General features: G+C 43.7%; 1 protein-coding gene across 1 annotated transcript in view; it reads right to left on the reverse strand.

Moving 5' to 3' along the window:
* The window catches only part of LOC138852503 (golgin subfamily A member 7), a 34824-nt gene that overhangs the window by 5985 nt on the left and 4875 nt on the right, over positions 1 to 23964 (reverse strand). The window contains exon 2 of the mRNA XM_070083745.1: positions 19591 to 19692. Within this exon, the coding sequence (XP_069939846.1) occupies positions 19591 to 19692 (102 nt within the window). The remainder of the gene's footprint in view (positions 1 to 19590; positions 19693 to 23964) is intronic.

Raw genomic sequence — 23964 nt, forward strand, 5'->3', positions numbered from 1 at the left:
GAAAGCCATATTGACGAGTGGAGAGACTGTTGTGCGTCTCTAAATACCACACTAAACGTCTATTCACCAAGCATTCCATCACTTTGCAAACTGCACTGGTAAGAGCAATGGGACGATAGTGGGAGGTTTCATGTCCCGTAGTGCCTGGTTTGCGGAAAGGGAGAACAATGGCGGATTTCCACAGCTGTGGAAGAACTCCTTGTGACCAAATAAGATTGTAAAGGCGTAATAGGACTGCAAGGGCTGACTGATGTAAATGTTGTAGCATACAAATATGAATGTCGTCGGGCCCAGCTGCCGATGATCGACAAGCTGAGAGTGTTGCCTCCAGTTCTTGAAGTGTAAAAGGCACATTATACTGTTCTTCTCTGAGAGAAGAAAAGTCCAAGGGTGCTAACTCTCTGGCAGACTTTGAGGAAAGAAATGAGGGGCATAGATGGAGTCCCTGAGAAATACGGACCAGATGATTGCCAATTTCATTGGCAACATCTAGTGGGTTTGCTATATCAACACCGGCAACCCGCAGAACAGGAGCCGGGTCAGGAGAATATTTACCACTCAGTTTTCGTACTTTTTTCCAGACTGCACTCATATTATTATTATAATCAAAAAGAAGCGCTAAGCCACAAGGGCTATACAGCGCTGCAGGGTAGGGAAGGAAGCAAGGGAATTGGATGGCAGAAGGGAGGGGGGATGATCAGCAGGTTACAGAAAACAGCGGGGCGGGGGATAGTACGGGGGTAGAGGGTAGCAAGAGATACAAGTAGAAAGGGCTGAAAGTATCAGAATTTGTGAAGTAAGTCAGTCGTTGTCAAAAAGTCAATGAGAGAGTCCGGATGAAAGGTGGGTCCATCAGCGAGAAGGGAAGGTAAAGAGAGAGCAGCGGGGCGAAGACGACGACAGAGGTAAATTCTGCGTGCTCGTTGATAAAGTGGGCAGTCCAACAGAATGTGGCTGACTGATAATGGAGCTTGGCAATTCTCACAGAGAGGAGCAAGACGCCTCTCCATGAGATATCCATGAGTAAGACGAGTATGGCCAATGCGAAGACGGGAGAGAGTAGTCTCCCAACCTCGACACTGGTGATAAGAAGACGGCCAGTAACCTATACTCGGTTTAATAGACTGAAGTTTGTTGCCGAGCATAGTAGACCAACGTTGTTGCCAACGGGTGTGAAGGTGGGAAGATATTACAGCAAAATAGTCCGTACATGGAATACCTCTATAAGAAACTGGTAGGTCATGTACTGCTGACCGCGCAGCAGTGTCTGCCTGTTCATTGCCCTGTACGTCAACATGACCAGGGACCCAACAAAAAACAATATCTTTATGCTTAGTAAAGATGCGGCGTAGCCAAAGTTGGATACGGAGGACTAAGGGGTGAGGTGTATCAAATTTTTGTATAGCCTGTAAAGCACTAAGGGAGTCTGAGACAACCACAAATGATGACACAGGCATAGATGCAATACGGATAAGTGCTGTAAGGATGGCATATAATTCAGCAGTAAAAATACTAGCTGAAGATAGTAAATGCCCTTGTACGACGCTGTCCGGAAACACTGCTGCGAATCCTACGCCGTCAGAAGACTTAGAGCCATCTGTGTACACAGCAATGGCATGAGAATGAGAGTGAAAGTGGTCAAGAAAAAGAGAGCGGGAAGCGACCGTAGACAGTTGGGCTTTCGAGCAAGGGAGGGAGAAAGAACAGACTCGAACAGCTGGAACTTCCCAGGGGGGTAGGGAAAAGTGAGATGCTACATGTACATAGAAAGGTGGTAGTTGAAGAGAAGACAAGAGCGAATGAAGGCGAAGAGAGAAGGGACGGAGTAAGCAGGGGCGGCGAACAAATAAAGAATGTCTACTAATATCAGTGACCATTCTATAAATGGAAGGATTGCGGAGATCATGAGAGCGTACATAGTAGCGCAGGCAATGGGCATCACGGCGATCGGATAAGGATGGAACGTTCGCTTCTGCATAGAGGCTTTCGACAGGGGAAGAGCGAAAAGCACCAAGGCATAAACGTAATCCTTGGTGATGAATGGGGTTAAGGCTAGAGAGAGTAGCAGGAGATGCCGCTGAATAGATCTGGTCACCATAATCAAGTTTCGATAAAATAAGGGTGGAATGTAGGTGAAGGAGGGTTCGACGATCAGCTCCCCACGAAAGATGAGCAAGGGTTTTAAGAAGGTTCAGCCGGCTGTGACAAGTTGCCTTCAGAGAGGTAATGTGAGGTTTCCAGGATAACCTACGATCAAAGAGGAGGCCCAGAAACTTGACTGTATCACGTTCAGGGATACGTGAGCCATAGAGGTACAAAGGATGATCAGAGATGACAGAGCGTCTAGTGAAAGTGATTTGGTGGGTTTTAGTGCTGGAAAATTTAAACCCATGTGTGGTGGCCCAATTGGAAACACGGTCGACTGCATGCTGGAGAGAATCTGTAAGGAGGTGACAGTCAGCGCCTGCACAGGCAATAGCGAAGTCATCAACATAGAGTGATGACCAAATATTTGATGGAAGACTAGAGGCCAAATCATTAATAGCAAGGAGAAAAAGTGTTGTGCTCAGAACACATCCCTGGGGGACACCTTCAGCTTGGACAAAGTCCGGGGAGAGCACATTATTAACCCGAACACGGAAATGCCTGTCAGTTAAAAAGTTCTTAAGGAAGGATGGTAGATTGCCTCGAAGGCCTAAGGAGTGGGCTTGGGCTAAAATATTATACCTCCAAGTTGTGTCATATGCCTTCTCAAGGTCAAAAAATATGGCAATAACTGAGTGGTTATTCGCAAAGGCATTACGAACATACGTATCCAAGCGCAGTAAGGGGTCTATGGTAGAACGTCCCTTACGAAAGCCATATTGACGAGTGGAGAGACTGTTGTGTGTCTCTAAATACCACACTAAACGTCTATTTACTAGACGTTCCATTACTTTGCAAACTGCACTGGTAAGAGCAATGGGACGATAGTGGGAGGTTTCATGTCCCGTAGTGCCTGGTTTGCGGAAAGGGAGAACAATGGCGGATTTCCACAGCTGTGGAAGAACTCCTTGTGACCAAATAAGATTGTAAAGGCGTAATAGGACTGCAAGGGCTGACTGATGTAAATGTTGTAGCATACGAATATGAATGTCGTCGGGCCCAGCTGCCGATGATCGACAAGCTGAGAGTGTTACCTCCAGTTCTTGAAGTGTAAAAGGCACATTATACTGTTCTTCTCTGAGAGAAGAAAAGTCCAAAGGTGCTAACTCTCTGGCAGACTTTGAGGAAAGAAATGAGGGGCATAGATGGAGTCCCTGAGAAATACGGACCAGATGATTGCCAATCTCATTGGCAACATCTAGTGGGTTTGCTATATCAACACCGGCAACCCGCAGAACAGGAGCCGGGTCAGGAGAATATTTACCACTCAGTTTTCGTACTTTTTTCCAGACTGCACTCATAGAGGAAGCAGAGGTGATGGTGGAGACATAATCTCGCCAGCAAGTGCGTTTAGCGTCACGGATGACACGGCGAGCGATCGCACGCTTCTGTTTAAAATCAAGGAGTCGCTCTGTGGTTCTATTGTACCGGTACCTGCCCCATGCAGCGCGTTTCAAACGTACTGCACGAGCACAAGCAGGAGACCACCAAGGCACGCATTTCTGAGAATGCCTGCCCGAAGTTTGGGGTATAGAATGAGAAGCTGCGGTGAAAACGGAGGACGAGAAGAGGTGTAAAAGCTCATCGATGGAGGACGAAGAAGGAACCTCTTTAAAAACAGTTAGGTGTGAGTAAAGGTTCCAATTTGCCCTATTAAATTGCCAGCGTGGGGTGCGAAGAGGTGGCGAATATGAAGGGGAAGTAAGAATGATTGGGAAATGATCACTGTCACGTAAGTCCGGGAGAACAGACCAAGTGAAGTCTAATGCGGTGGAGGAAGAGCAGACTGAGAGATCGATGCAAGAGAGAGTATGAGTCCAAGGATCAAAATGGGTGTGAGTACCTGTATTTAAAACATGGAGGGGGTAGGTGGCAAGAAAAGCCTTTAACTGAATTCCACGGGAATCACAGTGAGACCCCCCCAGAGGAAATGGTGGGCATTAAAATCACCAAATAACAGAATCGGTGGCGGTAATGACAAAACAAGGAAGGCAATATCCGGAATAGATAATGCCCGAGAAGGAGAGAGATATAAAGAACAGAGCGTATACCACCTATGTAAGTGGATACGGGCTGCTGTGTAATGCAGCGAAGTATGAACAAATAGCTGATGGTACGGAATATCAGTGCGTAGAAGAAGGGCACTTTCATTAAAGGTCCCATCAGGAAAAGGATCTGAAGAATACAATAAATTATAGCCTGAGATGTGAGAAATAACAGCAGAGTGTAATTTTGGTTCCTGTAAGCAAACACCAACAGGGGCAAACTGGGAGAGTAACATCTGAAGCTCACCCCGATTACCCCTGAGGCCGCGTATATTCCACTGTAAATAGGCCATGATTGGCAATGATAAAGATACTTGAAATCCGCAGGTAAGGGTTCCTACGGACTAGAGGGGTTAGAAAAGTCCACATGCGGAGGCAGTGGAAAACGTTCAAGCAGCGAAGGAACGGTGCGCTGTGAAGAAAGGAGTTGCGCAGATGGAGCAGAGGAGAGAGAAAGAGCGGAAGGTGGATCAGTGTCCATTGATGGTTTGGTCTCTGCAATATATTCAGAGATTGCTTCAAGTGTTTCGGAATTCAGAGACGTCGTATGGGAGACAATATTGGGAATGGTAGGGGGAGGATGAGTAAAGATTGGAACTGTATTGGACTGTACCAAGGTAGGGGGGGGGGGCGAAAGGGTGGAGGGAACTGGAGAAGCGTGGCAGGGGACAGAAGAGGCAGGAACCTGGGAGGTGGCAGAAGAGGAAGAAACTTGGGAGGGAACAGGGGAGGAAGGTACAGTACGAGGAGGAGGGTGAACCTCTACACTTGTAACTGAGCCAGTGAGAGGGGAAGAACCAGGGACAGAGACAGGGAGGGTAAAATGAGGAGGTGGAAGATGGGTAGGAGGTGTTAACGGACCTTTTTTTGACTTTTGAGAAGTAGAGGGACGATTGGGAGGAGGTGTCGTACGAGGTCTCGTCGATACTGAGGCTTGTGAGAGAGAACTCGAAGAAGCGAGATTAGACTGAGGCGTTGAAGTAGGGACGTCTGAGCCGAGGACAGCAAAAGGATTAGATACAGGAGTGATTATGGGAGAGGTAACCACAGAGGTGGGTGTAGAAGATGGGATACCAGAAGTGGGGGGACGTTTTGAAACACGGGAATAAGAAACACGTGGGAGTCTCCCTTGGAGGCGGAGATGAGAAACTGCCATGGCATAAGGGAGACCTTCTGTCTCTTTGAGGTAACGGATTTCCCGCTCGTTTAAATAGACTTGACAACGGCGAGAGTACGAAGGGTGAGCCTCATGACAGTTAAGGCAAGAGGGAGATCGATTGCAAGACGTATTAGAATGGTCATCGGCACCACAGACTGGGCATTCGGCGATAGATCTGCAATATTTCGCTGGATGGCCAAATCGCCAGCAATTTCTACACTGTTGTGGTGTAGGGATCACCTTTCGAACTTGTAACCGATGTCCTGCTATATAAACTGAGGATGGGAGTTCTCGGCTGTCAAAAGTTAAACGAGCCACATTGCTAGGGTATCGTCTCCGCCCACAGGCAGGAAGAACGTAAGTGTCTACCTTGAGGATTGGGAGATCTTGGAGTTCCAGCTGTTCAAGAATGTCAGTGCCACATGTCTGGAAATTTTGTTGAACTATGGTATGGGGCAGAATGACGGTACCACTACAAGAATTGAGGGAATGATGTTTTTCAAGACTGACAGGAACAGTATCGATATGGGAAAGACAAGAGAGGTCATGAGCCTGGGTAGCATTCTGTACGGTAATGATGCGAGTACCGCTCTTAAGAGCATGAAAAGAAATATCTTTACCAACATGGCGTAGGAGTGCCTTGCCAATACTATGGTCAGAAAGATAGGCAGTAGAGGAAGTCGGTCGTAAAGTGAAGAATTTAGTCCATTGTTCAGTCTGAAACTGAGCGTGGAAAGGTAGTGAAGGACGTGTCGATCGTTTCTGAGAAGAACGAGAAGGTGGAGAAGTATCATCAGCAGGTAATTGTCATTGGCGTTTAGGCGTGGGACCAGAGTTGGTCCGACGTGGAACGGGTCGGCGATTTGAAAATTGCCGCACCGTAGAGGGAGAGGCCGGAAGCATAGTCAGAGGAGAGCGAAGGTCCGATAAATCGAAGGAGTCAGTCGAGGCCTCAGTACCTGAAGCGGGTGAGGAAACAGCACCGGCAATAGGTACAGAGGCATGAGGAATGTCTGAAGAGTGGTCCAAAGACGAGGCGGGGTCAGAACGGGGTGCGGTATCAAGAAGGGGCCCGGGGGTACCAGGTTCATGGACTAGGGCTGCCATGGTTAGGTTACTTCTTTCTTTTTGTTTTTAAGAAAAAAAAGAAAGAAGAAAAGAAAATAAAAATAAAAAAAAGAATAAAAAAAGGGGGGACCGGGGAGGGATAGTTCCTAGGAGGAATGAAAGGGCCAGAAATCTCCCTCCGCGCCCAAGAGGACCTCAGCACCGCAAGTAGCGCAGATGCAGCATGGAACCCGTGCCATACCCTACCCATCATGCTAGTAAACTAACAATCCGGGATAGCAACCTCACATCTGCCGAGCTACCTCGGTGGACAAAAGAGAGGGCGGCCGGATATCCACCACAAAGCATACCTCCTTCAGCCACCACCCCCGGAATCCGAAAGGTGGCTTCCAGAGATACACTCGTCGCCCGAAAGACACCCAAAGCTACTCCGGGATACCGGAGAAGGATCGGGACATCCCTAGGCGATCCAGATTCCACGGCAAACTATGCCACCGCTAAGAACCTCAACGGAATGGGATGGACCCCGGTATCCTTTCCCCTACCTAGGAACTAGCGTGCCTGTGGGAGAAATCCCAAAGGACAAAAAGAGGAAGGACAAAAAGAGGAAGGGCAAAAGGGAGGGGTGGGGAGGAGGAGGAGGAAAGGAAAAAGGGGAGGATGGGGAGGATGGGATAGGGGAGGGGAGATTGGGGGGTAATTAGGTTCGGTCTGAGGAAGAAGACCGACAGGTCTAATTCCTCAGACCAAGAGCCTCTTCACCACGCCAAGGAGCCCCCCTTGAAGAGGAAGGGAGACAATATTGGAGGTAGAAGGAGGAGGGTGAGTAAAGATTGGGACAGTAATGGACTGTACCAAAGTAGGGTTAGATGAAAGAGTGTAGGGGACTGGAAAAGAAGTGTGGGAGGGGACAGAAGAGGCAGAAACCTGGGAGGTGGCAGAACAGGGAGAAACTAGGGAGGGGATGGGGGAGGAAGGCATAGTACGAGGAGGAGGGTGAACCTCCACACTTGTAATAGAGCCAGAGAGAGGGGGAGAACTAGGCACAGAGACTGGAAAGGTAAAATGCAGAGGTGGAAGAAGGGAAGGAGGGGGCAAAGAAGGGTTGAGCAATGGGGATTTTTTGGACTTCTGAGAAGTAGAGGGGCGATTGGTATAAGATGTCGTATGAGGTCTTGTCGATACCGGGGCTTGTGAGGAATGGGTGTGAAATCCGTTGCCTCTTTGAGGCAACGGATTTCACACCCATTTAAATAGACTTGGCAATGGCAAGAGTGCGAAGGGAGAGCCTCATGACAATTAAGGCAAGAGGGAGGTCGACTGCAAGACGTATTGGAATGGTCGTCGGCACCACAGACTGGGCATTCAGCTAGAGATCTGCAATATTTCGCTGGGTGACCAAAACGCCAGCAATTTCTACACTGTTGTGGTGTAGGGATCACCTTTCGAACTTGTAACCGATGTCCTGCTACATAAACAGAGGATGGGAGTTCACGGCTGTCGAAAGTTAATCGAGCCACAATGCAAGAGTATTGTCTCCGCCCGCGGGCAAGAAGGACAGAAGTGTTTACTTTGAGGATTGGGAGATCCTAGAGTTCCAGTTGTTCAAGAATGTCATTGCCACATGTCTGGAAATCCTGTTGGACTATGGTATGGGGCAGAATGACAGTGCCACTACAGGAATTGAGAGAAAGATGTTTTCCAATAGTGATAGGAGTAGTATCAATATGCGAAAGGAGAGAAAGATCATGAGCTTGGGTAGCATTCTGGACAGTGACGATGCATGTGCCGCTCTTGAGAGCATGAAATAAAATATCTCTACCAACATGGCATAGGAGCGCTTTGCCAATACTATGGTCGGAAAGATAAGCAGTAGAAGAAGTCGGTCTTAAAGTAAAGAATTTAGTCCATTGTGTGGTCCGAAACTGAGTGTGGAGAGGGAGTGCATGATGTGTCGGTCTTTTCCGAGTAGAATGGGAAGGTAACGAAGTAACATCATCAGGAGCTTGTCGTTGGCGTTTAGAAGTGGGACCAAAGTTGGTCCGACTTGGGACGGGCTGGCGATTTGAAAATTGCCGCACCATAGAGGGAGAGGCCAGAAGCATAGTCAAAGGAGGGTGGAGGTCAGACAAATCGGAGGAGTCAGTCGAGACCCCAGTACCTGAAGCTGGTGATGAAACGGCACCAGCAAGAGGTACAGGGGCATCAGGAGTGTCCAAAGAGTGGTCAAAAAATGAGGCAGGGTGAGAACGGGGCGCGGTATCAGTAAGGGGGCCCAGGGGTAGCAGGTTCATGGATCAGGGCTTCCATGGTTAGGTTACTTCTTTCTTTTTGTTTTTAAGAAAAAAAAGAAAAAAGAAAATAAAAATAAAAAAAAAAAGAATAAAAAAAGGGGGGACCAGGGAGGAATAGTTCCTAGGAGGAATGAAAGGGCCAGAAATCACCCCCGCGCCCAAGAGGACCTGAACACTGCAAGTAGTGCGGATGCGGCATGGAACCCGTGCCACACCCTACCCTTCGCGCCAGTAAACCAGCAATCCAGGATAGCAACCTCACATCTGCCGAGCTACCTCGGTGGACAAAAGAGAGGGCAGCCGGATATCCGCCACAAAGCATACCTCCTTTGGCCACCACCCCCGGAATCTGAAAGGCGGCCTCCAGAGATACACCTGTCGCCTGAAAGACACCCAAAGCCACGCCCTGGAAGACCGGAGAGGGAATGGGATATCCCCAGGCGATCCAGATTCCATGGCAAACTACACCACCGCCAAGAACCTCAATGTAATGGGATTGACCTCGGTACCCTTTCCCCTACTTAGGAACCAGTAGGCCTGTGGGAAGAATCCCAAAGGCCAAAAAGAGGAAGGGAATAAGGGAGGGATGGGGAGGAGGAGGAGGAAAGGAAAAAAGGGAAGATGGGGAGGATGGGATAGGGAAGGGGGGATTGGGGGGCAATTAGGTTCGGTCTGAGGAAGGAGACCAACAGGTCTAATTCCTCAGACCAAGAGCCTCTTCACCACGCCAAGGAGCCCCCTTGAAGAGGAAGTGTTTTCTAAGCCCATTGTAAACTGCTAAGCGAAAATCTGGAACTGTTACTGAGTTGTCCCTACTATCATACTTCCATTCTATGCTAAAGGTAATTGATTTGTGATCGCTTGTGCCGAGTTCCTCATTAATTTCTAAATTATTAACAAGGGTTTCCTTGTTCGCCAGAACCAGATCAAGAAGGTTATTTCCCCTTGTAGGTTCTGCCACAAACTGCTTCAAAAAAACATTCCTGAGCTACTTCTAAGAAGTCATTTGATTCTAAATTCCCAGTCAAGAAATTCCAATCAATGTGACTAAAGTTGAAGTCCCCTAGAATTACTACATTATTGTTCCTTGTGGCCTTAACAATTTTCTCCCACAGTAATTTCCCTTGGTCCCTATCTAAGTTTGGGGGATGGTATATCACTCCTAGAATCAATTTCTTATGCCCCTCTGAAAATTCTATCCAGACACAGTCTGTATGTGTTACCTCGGACTTAATACCCAGTTCAAGTGATCTCGGACATACAGTGCCACCCCACCTCCCTTACCGATATTTCTATCTACTTGGAACAATTTAAAACCCTGAATGTGACATTCCGAAGGCATGTCCCGACTTTTGGAATTAAACCATGTCTCAGTGACTGCAAATACATCAATGTTACCTGCACTAGCAACTAATCTCAACTCATCCATCTTATTCCTAGCACTATGGCTATTAGCATAATATAATTTTAAAGACCCTCCTTTCTCTTTACCCTTCCTGCTCATATCTGTTTTTTCACTAAACCTATTACGGTCCTTGTCGCCTAGTGCTGTTGGCTTTCCAATATCCACCTCATTCTGCCTATTACTAGTTCCCCTAGAACTCACAGTATTATTACACTGGGACTTCACTGTATTCTCGCCAAAACCCACACCACTATATATTCCTAGTATAAAGCCCTAACAGTTCCCTCCACTGCCGTTGCCAGTGCTCCCACCCCAGACCTAGATAAGTGAACCCCATCCCTGACATACATGTCATTTCTGCCATAGAAGAGGTTCCAGTTGTCAATAAATGTTACCGCATTTTCCTTACAGTATTTGTCCAGCCAGCAGTTGACACCAATTGCCCTGGACAACCATTCGTTTCCAACTCCTCTCCTTGGCAAAATACCACATATGACAGGGTTCCCACCCTTCTTCCTAATTATCTCTATTGCTGACCTATACACTTGCTAATCAGGTCCTCACTCCTACGTCTGCCAACATCATTGCCTCCCGCACTGAGACAGATAATAGGATTGCTCCCATTACCTTTCACGATGTCGTCCAGACGGCTAACAATATCCCCCATCCCAGCCCCAGGAAAACATACCCTGAGCCTCCTCTTCCTGTCCCTAAGCCAAAAGGCCCTATCCATAAACTTAACCTAAAAGGCCCTATCCATAAACTTAACCTGACTGTCTCCAACTAAAACAATGTTCTTACCTTCATTTGTGGAATTTGTCGTGACGTTCTTGATGGTCTTCATTGGGGTATCAAGGGATGTCTCACTCACATCTGCCAATGCTCCCTTGGTGCTCGTTGTGACGTTCCAAGTAGACAACCCACATTCGTCTGGTAACACCGAAAATGGGTTGGAAGTCTCCACAGCAATATTCTGGATCTTCGTTGCTTCTACCACTCCAACAGACTTCTTGATTTTCAGTTTTGTCCCATGTTGGCCGGACACTGACCAGGTTCCTCTCTTGACCTGAGGACTCACAACAGGAGGATTACTTCGAATCCTCTTGTTTTCCTTCATCAATCATCATATCTCAAGCTTAGCAACCCTAAGCTCCTCTTTCAGCTGCTGGTACAGTTGCTCAAGAGAGGACATCTTGTGCAGATTCACGGAAAACACACTGGACAGAACTTCACAGAGCTAAGTACATGTCACCACTGAGGTGTTGGAGAATATGACACTAATATCAACTCTACGGCTTATTTATCTATCACAATTCAACGAATATGACATAATAAACAATATTATTAACATAGAAACATGGAATACACTGTAGAATGAATAAAATAAGTCATTACGTATGTCACGAGAGGTGTTGTGTTGTTGGGTGTATAAGGGCCACTGAGAGTAAGCCATCCATAATGGTGGTGAAGCAGCAGCTGAGGTGGTGGTGTTTTCTGTAGCCTTATATAACTCCAACAACATTGGAGGAGTTGGTAGAATCGCTGAATCACTGAAGAAGGCACCCCTCTACCACCATCACTACCACCTTCTACCACTATTACAACTGTTACCACCATCACTACTACCTTCTACCACCATCACTACCACCCTCTACCACCATCAACCACTATCACAACTGCTTCCACTCTACCTCCACCACATTTGTATTTTTCTACAAACTTTTTCATAAATTATGTGTGTTTCTCACATTCTTTACGAAAGGGCTGGCACTAGAAGCTTTCTTTGGAGCCATGGTGACTTATTTAGCAGTTGTAAGCACTAAAACAAATTGAATATTATGAAATATTTTGTATGAACAAGTGAGGGGACTGTCGGTCACTGGTAAACAATGGCACACTGGCTGGGAAGAGAGGCCGAGGCAGCTCAGAGCATGAGTACACGTCCCGGACGAAGGACGATTAGCAAGTAAACCGACCATTTGCGAGCCAATGTTTAGACGAGAATAACGTGATGATTTCCGAAAAGGACGACTATCGAGCCGGACGATTATTGAGGGACCACTGTATAAGAGGGGCCTAGAGATGTGACTAATGAATAGAGGATATGTTATTTTAGTGCCAAGAATGTGTACATTGTTTATTCTGGACCCTATTTTGAAATTGGCATCCTTTTTAATTTGCGTGAAATTGGCCAAATTGCCAATTTCTGACCACTTCATTGGGTAGTTCAAATCGGTAAATGGGCGGTTTCTTGTACTCAATTGATAGAAAAAATGGAGTTCTAAAGAAATAGCTATGAGTTTGGTCAACTGAAACAACGGAATTGACCAAAAATAAGGCTCAACGTCGGCGAAATCGCAGATGCGTGTATGTAGCCGAGACCACTAACTTCGCGGGAGCATAATTCCGTGAGTTTTCAACCAAATTTCGTACTTTTGGTGTCATTACCATCGGGAAAAGTTCCTCTATCATTTCGTAAGAAAATTTTTTTTTTTCCAAAAATTTTTCGACATAGAATGACAGTTTCAGAAAGGGGCTTGTGACAGTCAAAGGGTTAATAAATGTATGGAAAAGGGTAAGGTACCTAGGGATTGGCAGAGAGCATGCATAGTTCCTCTGTATACAGGCAAAGGGGATAAAAGAGAATGCAAAAATTATAGGGAAATAAGTCTGTTGTGTCTTAGGTCACACTACACATACATGTACAAGCATTTATACACACACCCCTCTGGGTTTTCTTCTATTTTCTTGCTAGTTCTTATTCTTGTTCATTTCCTCTTATCTCCATGGGGAAGAGGAACAGAATTCTTCCTCCGTAAGCCATGCGTGTTGTAAGAGGCGACTAAAATGCAAGGAGCAAGGGGCTATTAACCCCTTCTCCTGTACAAATTACTAAATTTAAGAAGAAAAACTTTCGTTTTTCTTTTTGGGCCACCCTGCCTTGGTGGGATACGGCCGATTTGTCGAGAAAAAAAAAAAAGGCTGTTGAGTATACCTGGTAAAATGTATGGTAGACTTATTATTGAAAGAATTAAGAGTAACACAGAGAGTAGGGTAACAGATGAAAGGTAGGGGGTGCATAGACCAAGTGTTTACAGTGAAACATATAGGTGAACAGTACAGTGGTCCCTCGTTTTTCGTAAATAATCCATTCCTGGAGGAGCTACTATAAACGAAATTTACGATTTGCGAATCAATTTTCCCCATAAGAAACAATGTAAATACAATTAATCCGTTTCTGACACTCAAAAGTATTAAAACAAAAAAATTTTTTACATGAAATATACATGTAGGACATAAACAATACAATGGGAAATGATGAATGAAACATTAACAGCATAACACTTACCTTTATTGGAGATTCTTCTTAGTGTATGGGAGACTGGAGGAGGAGAGAGATTGGATTGTTTACAGTTTGGAAGGGGAATCCCCTTCCAGCAACACCTCAGGTACCAATTGCTTCTCTGGGGTTGCTTCTCTTCCCTGTTTCTTAATGCCACTAGGACCACCTTGAGAGTCACTCTAGTCCTGTCTCGCAAAGTAACTGTGGAGAGAGCTCTGTTTCTGGCATCTCTTTAACACTTCCCTAAAATGGCCCAAGACTTTGTCACTGTACATATTTCTCACCTTCTTTACCACAGGCTTGGCACTAGGAGCTTTCTTTGGAGCCATGGTAGCTTATTTAGTACTTGCAAGCACTAAAATGAGTGGAATATTATGAAATATTTCGTAGGAGCACTTGAGGGGACCTTCACTCGCTGGTAAACAATGCCAGATTGGCTGGGTAGGGAGGCCTCCCCGGCTCACACCGTGCGTACCAGTCCTGGACGAACTACTATTCGCGAGTCAACCTATGAAAAGCGAGTCCATGTTTATACGAAAATACCCCTATGATTGGCGAAATTTACGATTGCCGAGAACTAATAAAAGCAAGGGACCACTGTATTTAGATAAGGGTAAAGAGGTTTTTGTGGCATTTACGGATTTGGAAAAGGCATATGACAGGGTGGATAGGGGGGCAATGTGGCAGATGTTGCAGGTGTATGGTATAGGAGGTAGGTTACTGAAAGCAGTGAAGAGCTTTTACGAGGATAGTGAGGCTCAGGTTAGAGTACGTAGGAGAGACGGATATTATTTTCCCAGTAAACGTAGGCCTTAGACAAGGATGTGTGATGTCACTGTGGTTGTTCAATATATTTATAGAAGGGGTTGTAAGAGAAGAGAATGCTAGGGTCTTGGAGTTGTGGAGTTAAAAGATAAAGAATAAAAAATAACAAAAAGGCACAATACCGTGACTGGAACGATACACAAATACCCGCACATAAAAGAGAGAAGCTTACGACGACGTTTCGGTCCGACTTAGACCATTGACAAAGTCACACTAACAGAGGTGGAGCAGGACGGCTATATATAGGCAGGAAGAGGTGGAGGTGGTGGTGGTGGTGGTAGTAGTAGTAGTAGTAGTAGTAGTAGTAGTAGTAGTAGTAGTAGTAGTAGTAGTAGTAGTAGTAGTAGTAGTAGTAGTAGTAGTAGTAGTAGTAGTAGTAGTAGTAGTAGTAGTAGTAGTAGTAGTAGTAGTAGTAGTAGTAGTAGTAGTAGTAGTAGTAGTAGTAGTAGTAGTAGTAGTAGTAGTAGTAGTAGTAGTAGTAGTAGTAGTAGTAGTAGTAGTAGTAGTAGTAGTAGTAGTAGTAGTAGTAGTAGTAGTAGTAGTAGTAGTAGTAGTAGTAGTAGTAGTAGTAGTAGTAGTAGTAGTAGTAGTAGTAGTAGTAGTAGTAGTAGTAGTAGTAGTAGTAGTTGTAGTAGTAGTAGTAGTAGTAGTAGTAGTAGTAGTAGTAGTAGTAGTAGTAGTAGTAGTAGTAGTAGTAGTAGTAGTAGTAGTAGTAGTAGTAGTAGTAGTAGTAGTAGTAGTAGTAGTAGTAGTACAAGAATTGTATATAATACCGACAGGATGAAACCAAGACACATGCACAACACCCGGGTGTCCCCAGTGGCAGGCTGGATGGCCAAACGTCCACAACAAAGACAACCAGACGCCGCACATGTGTCTTAATTTCATCAGTAGTTGTAGTAGAAGAAGAGGTAGTAGTAGTGGTAGTGGTAGAAGTGGGAAATAAGGATGACGAGCCAGTCAAATACAAAGGAAGGGGAGCACTGCAAGAGAGCTAGATACCCACAGAGGGAGAGCAAGCACACAGAGGTGCCATCCTATTGACTGGTCTTCTGCTAAAACTGTCTTCCCTACTTCCAACTCGAACAGTCACCGTCTAGTTGAATCCTCTCTAATACACAACTTTCCTTGTATGAACCTTAGCCCTGGCTTCGTCTCTGTAGATGCCTTCCTCTCCCACTACATTGTAAAATGCTCCAAACTTCAGAACACCCGTGACTTAACCTGAATCCTCATTTTTTCTTCTTCTTCTTTTTCTTCTTCCTCTTCCCCTTTCCTCTCTCCTTTTCTCCTCTGGGTTGTCTTTCTCTCTCCTGTCTCGTGTTTCTGTTCCTTCTTCATTTATTTTATTTCACCACTTCCCCTTTCACGCACCTCTGTGCGCTTGCTCTCCCTCTGTGGGTATCTAGCTCTCTTGCAGTGCTCCCCTTCCTTTGTATTTGACTGGCTCGTCATCCTTATTTCCCACTTCTACCACTACCACTACTACTACCTCTTCTTCTTCTACTACAACTACTGATGAAATTAAGACACATGTGCGGCGTCTGGTTGTCTTTGTTGTGGACGTTTCGCCATCCGGCCTGCCACTGGGGACGCCCGGGTGTTGTGCATGTGTCTTGGTTTCATCCTGTCGGTATTATATACAATTCTTGTACTACTACTACTACTACCTCCACCTCTTCCTGCCTATATATAGCCGTCCTGCTCCACCTCTGTTAGTGTGACTTTGTCAATGGTCCAAGTCGGACCGAAACGTCGTCGTAAGCTTCTCTCTCTTATGTGCGGGTATTTGTGTATAAAGAATCAAACACAAAGTGAGAGTTGTCACAGTTGCTCTTTGCTGATGACACAGTGCTTTTGGGAGATTCTGAAGAGAAGTTGCAGAGGTTGGCGGATGAATTTGGTAGGGTATGTAAATGAAGAAAATTAAAAGTGAATACAGGAAAGAGTAAGGTTATGAGGATAACAAAAAGATTAGGTGATGAAAGATTGGATATCAGATTGGAGGGAGAGAGTATGGAGGAGGTGAATGTATTCAGATATTTATAAGTGGATGTGTCAGCAGATGGGTCTATGAAGGACGAGGTGAATCACAGAATTGATGAGGGAAAAAGGGCGAGTGGTGCACTTGGGAGTCTGTGGAGTCAAAGAACTTTGTCCGTAGAAGCAAAGAGGGGAATGTATGAGAGTATAGTTGTACCAACACTCTTGTATGGGTGTGAAGCATGGGTGATGAATGTTGCAACGAGAAGACTGGAGGCAGTGGAGATGTCAAGTCTGAGGGCAATGTATGGTGTGAATATAATGCAGAGAATTCTTTTTTTTTTTTTTTTTTTTAACAAGTCAGCCATCTCCCACTGAGGCAGGGTGACCCATAAAGAAAGAAAATCCCCAAAAAGAAAATACTTTCATCATCATTCAACACTTTCACCTCACTCATGCATAATCACAGTTTTTGCAGAGGTGCTCAGAATACAACAGTTTAGAAGCATATATATACATGTATATATACAAAGATACACAACATATCTCTCCAAAACTATTGTCCAAAGGGCTGAGGAGGGGTTGTTGATGTAGTTCGGACATGTAGAGAGAATGGAACGAAACAGAATGACTTCGAGTGTATAAATCTGTAGTGGAGGGAAGGCAGGGTAGGGGCCAGCCTAGGAAGAGTTGGAGGGAGGGGGTAAAGGAGGTTTTGCGTGCGAGGGGCTTGGACTTCCAGCAAGCATGCATGAGTGTATTTGATAGGAGGGAATGGAGACAAATGATTTTTAATACTTGACGTGCTCTTGGACTGTGAGCAAAGTAACATTTATGAAGGAATTCAGGGAAACCGGCAGGCCGGACTCAAGTCCTGGAGATGGGAAGTACAGTGTCTACACTCTGAAGGAGGGGTGTTAATGTTGCAGTTTTATAACTGTAGTGTAAAGCACCCCTCTGGCAAGACAGTGATGGAGTGAATGATGATTAAAGTTTTTCTTTTTCGGGCCACCCTGCCTTGGTGGAACTCGGCCAATGTGTTAATAAAAAAAAAATAATCTCACCCAAACTTCCTCCTCCCTTAGTTTATACACTTTCACCTCTCTCTTACTTGTTGCCATTTTCCACTTGCCCCATCTATCTCTTATTCTAACTGTATCTACAACTAAATAATGATCCAATATATCAGTTGGCTCTCCATAAACATGTACATCCTGGAGCCTACCCATTAACCTTTTATCCACCAATACAACGTTTGTTAGATTACGTACTTTTGTTACATGCTATATCATACCTTGTATATTTATTTATCCTCTTTTTTATAAAAAATGTATAACTTATTACCAAACCTCTTTCTACACATAGCTCAATTAAAGGCTCCCCATTTTCGTTTACCCCTGGCACCCCAAATTTACCTACTACTCCCTCCACAACATTTTTACCCACTTTAGCACTGAAATCCCCAACCACAAGAACTCTCACACTTGGTTCAAAACTTCCCATGCACTCAGTCAACATTTCCCAAAATCTCTCTCTCTCCTCTACACTTCTCTCTTCTCCAGGTGCATATACACATACTATAACCCACTTTTCACATCCAACCTTCATTTTACTCCACATAATCTTTGAATTAATACATTTATACTCCCTCTTTTCCTGCCACAGCTTATCCTTCAACATTATTGCTACTCCTTCTTTAGCTCTAACTCTATTTGAAACCCCTGACCTAATCCCATTTATTTCATCCACTGAAACTCTCCCACCCCCTTCATCTTTGTTTCGCTTAAAGCCAGGACATTCAGCTTCTTCTCATTCATAACATCCACAATCATCTCTTTCTTATCATTCGCACAACATCCATGCACATTCAGACATCCCACTGACAATTTTTTTTTCTTCTTCTTCTTTTTAGTAATCAGTACAGTAAAAGGGGTTACTAGCCCATTGTTCCCAGCATTTTAGTTGACTTTTACAACACGCATGGCTTACGGAGGAAAGATTCTTATTCCACTTCCCCATAGATATAAAAGGAAAAGTAATAAGAACAAGAACTATTAAGATAAAATCAAAGAAAACTCAGACGAGTGTGCATAGATAAACATATACATGTATGTGCAGTGTGACTTAAGTGTAAGTAGAAGTAGCAAGACGTACCTGTAATCTTGCATATTTATGAGACATACAAAAGGCACTACCAATCCTACCAGCATGTAAAACAATTACAGGCTTTTGTTTTACACTCACTTGGCAGGACAGTAGTACCTTCCTGGGTGGTTGCTGTCTACCAACCCACTACAAAAACCAATATATAGCAAATGTAATATAGAAGTCTGCGAACATAACTAATAAAGAGAGGAAATGTTTTAGTGCCAGAGTATAACTATACCAATGCTCTTATATAGGTGTGAGGCAGGGATGGTGAATGTTGCAACAAGGAGAAGGCTGGAGACAGTGATGTCATGTCTGAGGGCAATGTGCAGTGTGAATATAATGCAGAGAATCCGTAGTTTGGAAATTAGGAGGAGATGCGGGGTTACTAAAAGTATTATCCAGAGGGCTGAGGAGGGATTCTTGAGGCGGTTCAGACATTTAGAGAGGATGGAACAAAAGAGAATAACTTGGAAAGCATATAAATCTGTAGTGGAAAGAAGGTGGGGGTAGGGGTTGGCCTACCAAAAGTTGGAGGGAGGGGGTAAAGGTGGTTTTGTGTGCAAGGGGCTTGAACTTCCAGCAAGTGTGCTAGATAGCAGCGAGTGGAGACAGACTGTTTTTGTGACTTGACATGCTGTTGGAGTGTGAGCAAAGTAACATTTATGAAGGGATTCAGGGAAACCAGCAAGCTGGACTTGAATCATGGCAGTGGGAAGTACAGTGCCTGTGCTCTGAAAGAGGGGTCGAGATACGTTGCAGTTTTTTAACTGTAGTGTAGGCATGCCTCTGGCAAGACAGTGATGGAGTGAATGATGATGAAAGTCTCTTTTTTTTTGGGGGGGGGGGTACCACCCTGACCTGGTGGGAAATGGCCTATGCGTTAATAAAAAAAAAAACACGGGAGACAGTGAAAGGGTTAAAGGTATCACCAAATGGGGAGAAAAAACTGTGAATACTATGAAAGTATCATGTTCATAAAGACATACATACTGAAACAATAAGATTTACAGGAACCAGGGTAGATACTAAGAATTCCCATTGAAGATCTGTTAACAATAATTATGCACTTGCCCAACTGTAATTACTGCACACTTTTGTACTAGTTACTCACAGATGGTAGAAAACATACACCTCCCATATTATCAATAATGGCAGTAAAAATAAAAGGATACAACTCTGAGTCCACGTTCTATAGGGTTGGTGATAAGTAGACCTCGGGGAGTCCATGCACGTTCATTTTGTTCCGCTACGTATTTAGTCACTTTTTTCATCATCTGAAAGTAATAACACAAAGTCACTATCTTTAATACATTTACATAAACTATACAATTCATAAGGGCCTCAACTTGCATTGTGTTCCTGAATATTGTTCTTAAGTTGAGTGTTCAGAACTTATGTTTCAGAAACAAGTTTATAATCAGAGATGCAGTCCAAGCTGTAATATTCTGTATGTAGTTTCGTTTCTTTAGTTAAAAATATTTACCCAATATTTTACATTCTCTTACATATAGCATTAAACACAGTTTAATTATTATATACATGATAATATGAGACAATACAATATTTTAAATAAAACAAGAAGTACGTATAATACAGATCCACATCCCTTTATCCGAAACCCTTCAGGCCAGTATTGTTTCAAATTTCAGACTTTTTCAAATTTCAGAATGATTCTCAATGCCACCATGTGGCAATGTGACCCAGCGCTGAGATGACTGACACTCCACACTCCAGGAAAAGACTTCAGTTTTCAGAACTTTTCGAATTTCAGAATTTCGGATAAAGGGATGTGGACCTGTACATTACACAATACAATGTGTAGCAGCAGGCATCAGTTGGACTTTGTATCTTTCTCTCTCTCTCATTCTTTTATTCAATTTCACCCCTCTCTCACAATGTATCTAACTTAAGACTTTTTACCTAGGCTTACCACTCCCTTACTGTTATGGTAAGTATATCAGGTGCCTGGGTATAAATATATAGTGAGGGAAGGTAGTGGTGAGGATACTGTGTGAGGGAATGTGTAGCATGAGCTCCCTCTCTCATCAATTTCACCAAATGGGCATGTCAGTGTACAGGCATAAAAATTAAAATTTTAGTTCTTGACCAATCTCTACCAAAGGAGTGCACTCTCTCTATGCATGTATAAAAAGAACATACACAGAGTAATAATACATTTGGCAAGAAAAAAAAGAATTATTTAAAATTACTTTCTGAATATTTGCAATAATTTTAACTTTCAGATCAACATTTATTAGTGATTAATTACTGTAGATTCAAAGTGCTAATACTGTCTGTGCTGAACATTGTAAGTTGGGGCTCTACTGAATGCTGAAAACAAAGAAAGTGGACCCCTGGTTTGCAGCTGGTGCGGAAACCATTCAATTCGGATTTCGAGCACTTTTTTCGATGAAGTTCCCCCCCGGGTTTCGTACATCCGCTTGGAAATCTTTGATACCACTCACGTGCACCTGGGCCACTCATATGTTTGTGACTCACTCCTGGGTACATTAAATGTCTTATTTTACATTAATATAGATATTTTCATTAATCCATCTATGATATTTTCTTCAATACTGTGTAAGAAACACATTACATAGCATATAAACAAACAATGTTTACATGTGGTGAAGGGTAAACATTACACTTTCTCTGGTCCAGCATTAGAGAAAACTGTATGAATCTGCATTGGCCCAGTAACCGCCCTTAACCCTTTCAGGGTTGAGAGGCCCTCTCCTAAACTTGTTTTCAGGGTCGAAAATTTTTCAGAAAAAAAAAAAATTATTTTTTTCTGATGAAAAGATAGAGAATCTTTTCCTGATCATAATGACACCAAAAGTATGAAATTTGATGGAAAACTTACAGAATTATGCTCTCTCAAAGTTAGCAGTCTCAACGATGTTTACGCATCGGCAGTTTCGCCCACTTTGAGCCCCATTTTCAGCCAATTCCAGTGTACTGGTTGACAAAAATCATAACTATTTCACTAGAACTCCATTTTTTTTTATCGAATAAGTACAAGAAACCACCCATTTACCGATTTCAACTATTCAATAAAGTGGTCAGAAATTAGCAAATTTGCCAATTTCACAAATTTCAAAAGATGCAAATTTCCAAATAGGGTCCAGAATTAACAAGACAGACATTCCTGGCACTAAAATAACATTTCCTCTGTTCATTAGTCACGTCCCCATTTCTTTTGCTTTCCACTTTGAATTTTTATTCTCACAAAAAATAGTAGATTTACTGTTATGCAGACAACTGCATTAGTGTAGAAATGGTATAAATAATATCAGCGTACTTTTTTTTTTTCAACAAGTCGGCCGTCTCCCACCCAAAAAAAGAAAGAAAATCCCCAAAAAGAAAATACTTTCATCATCATTCAACACTTTCACCTCACTCACACATAATCACTGTTTTTGCAGAGGTGCTCAGAACGCAACAGTTTAGAAGCATATACGTATAAAGATACACAACATATCCCTCCAAAATGCTAATTTCCCAAACCGGAGCCTCCTTTAGAGTGCAGGCATTGTACTTCCCATTTCCAGGACTCAAGTCCGGCTATATAAAAATAACCGGTTTCCCTGAATCCCTTCACTAAATATTACCCTGCTTTACACTCCAACAGATCGTCAGGTCCCAAATACCATTCGTCTCCATTCACTCCTATAGAACACGCTCATGCACGCCTGCTGGAAGTCCAAGCCCCTCGCCCACAAAACCTCCCTTACCCCTTCCTTACAACCTTTTCGAGGACGAAAGAATATTAGACTCACCAGTTGATGTGTATTGGACGCGTGGCATGATCTGTTTACTTTTGAGCTTTAGCAAAAATCAAACATTTCTGCTACTTTGAGTTCAATTTCAAGGTACAGTGGTCCCTCATTTTTCATAATTAATCCGTTCCTGGAGCCGTTACTATAAACGAAATTTACGATTTACGAATCAATTTTCCCCATAAGAAATAATGTAAATACAATTAATCCGTTCCTGACACCCAGAAGTATTAAAACAAAAAAATTTTTTACATGAAATATACATGTAGTACATAAACAATACAATAGGAAATGATGAATGAAACATTAACAGCATAACACTTACCTTTATTGGAGATTCTTCTTAGTCTATGGGAGACTGGAGGAGGAGGAGAGAGTGGATTGTTTATAGTTTGGAAGGGGAATCCCCTTCCATCAACACCTCAGGTACCATTTGCTTTTCTGGGGTTGCTTCTCTTCTGTTTCTTAATGCCACTAGGACCACCTTGAGAGTCACTGGAGTCCTGTCTTGCAAAATAACTGTGGAGAGAGCTCTGTTTCTGGCGTCTCTTTAACACTTCCCTAAAATAGCCCAAGACTTTGTCACTGTACATGTTGCCAACCTGGCTTGCAACAACCTTGTTAGGGTGATGTTTCTCCATAAAGCTTTCCATCTTACCCTACATAGTAAAAATCACTTTAATTTCTGAAGAAGGCACCTTCTTCCATCTCTCTTCCTCCTCCTCTGCAGCAAGATTCTGAGCTGCGATGTGTTGCTCTTCCTGCTGAAGCTCTTGCAGCTCCTCAGTGGTGAGCTATTCATTGTGGTTTTCCACCAATTCTTCCACATCAGCCGCCTTGTGGTCCGAACTGGCAGCCTCACCATGCCTTACCACACTGTGTATGCCACTACGGTTCTTAAATCTCTCAAACCAGCCTTTGCTGGCCTTAAATTCACTCACATCACCCCTATTTGCAGGCAATTTCTTTACCAAATCTTCATGCAACTGCCTAGCCTTTTCACAAATAATCGAAGTCATAAGAGTATCTCCTGCTAATTGTTTCTCATTTATCCACACCAATAATAACTTCTCAACCTCTTCCAGTACTGGTGATCTCATTTTTGTCAGCATAGTTACTCCCTTTGCAACAACAGCGTCCTTTATTTCCTTTTTCTTGGCCACTATGGAACATAAGGTTGTGTAGGGTTTCTTATACATCCTGGACAGTTCGGCCACACTTGTACCACTTTCATATTGTTCAATGATGGTTTTCTTAAATTCAATCGTATTTCTCACCTTCTTTACCACAGGCTTGGCACTAGGAGCTCTCTTTGGAGCCATGGTAGCTTATTTAGTACTTGCAAGCACTAAAATAAATGGAATATTATGAAATATTTTGCTGGAGCACGTGAGGGGACCTTCGCTCACTGGTAAACAATGCCAGACTGGCGGCCGCCCCGGCTCACACCATGGGTACGCGTCCTGGACAAACTACGACTCGCGAGTCAACCTATGAAAAGCAAGTCCATGTTTATACGAAAATACCCCTATGATTGGCAAAATTTACGACTGCCGAGAACTACAAAGAGCGGGGGACCACTGTACTTTTCATTGTGAATTCAATCAAAATCCCCTCAATTTCTGTAATATGTCTTCCATTCTATAAAATGAGACCAGGAAAACTAGAATAAAACCATAAATACCATACAAAAATACAGTGCAAAGTCGCTGTTTTAACCCTTTGACTGTTTAGGCCGTATATATACGTCTTACGAGGTACTGTGTT

Source organism: Cherax quadricarinatus, chromosome 10 (genome assembly GCF_038502225.1).
Source record: "Cherax quadricarinatus isolate ZL_2023a chromosome 10, ASM3850222v1, whole genome shotgun sequence".
NCBI lineage: Eukaryota > Metazoa > Arthropoda > Malacostraca > Decapoda > Parastacidae > Cherax > Cherax quadricarinatus.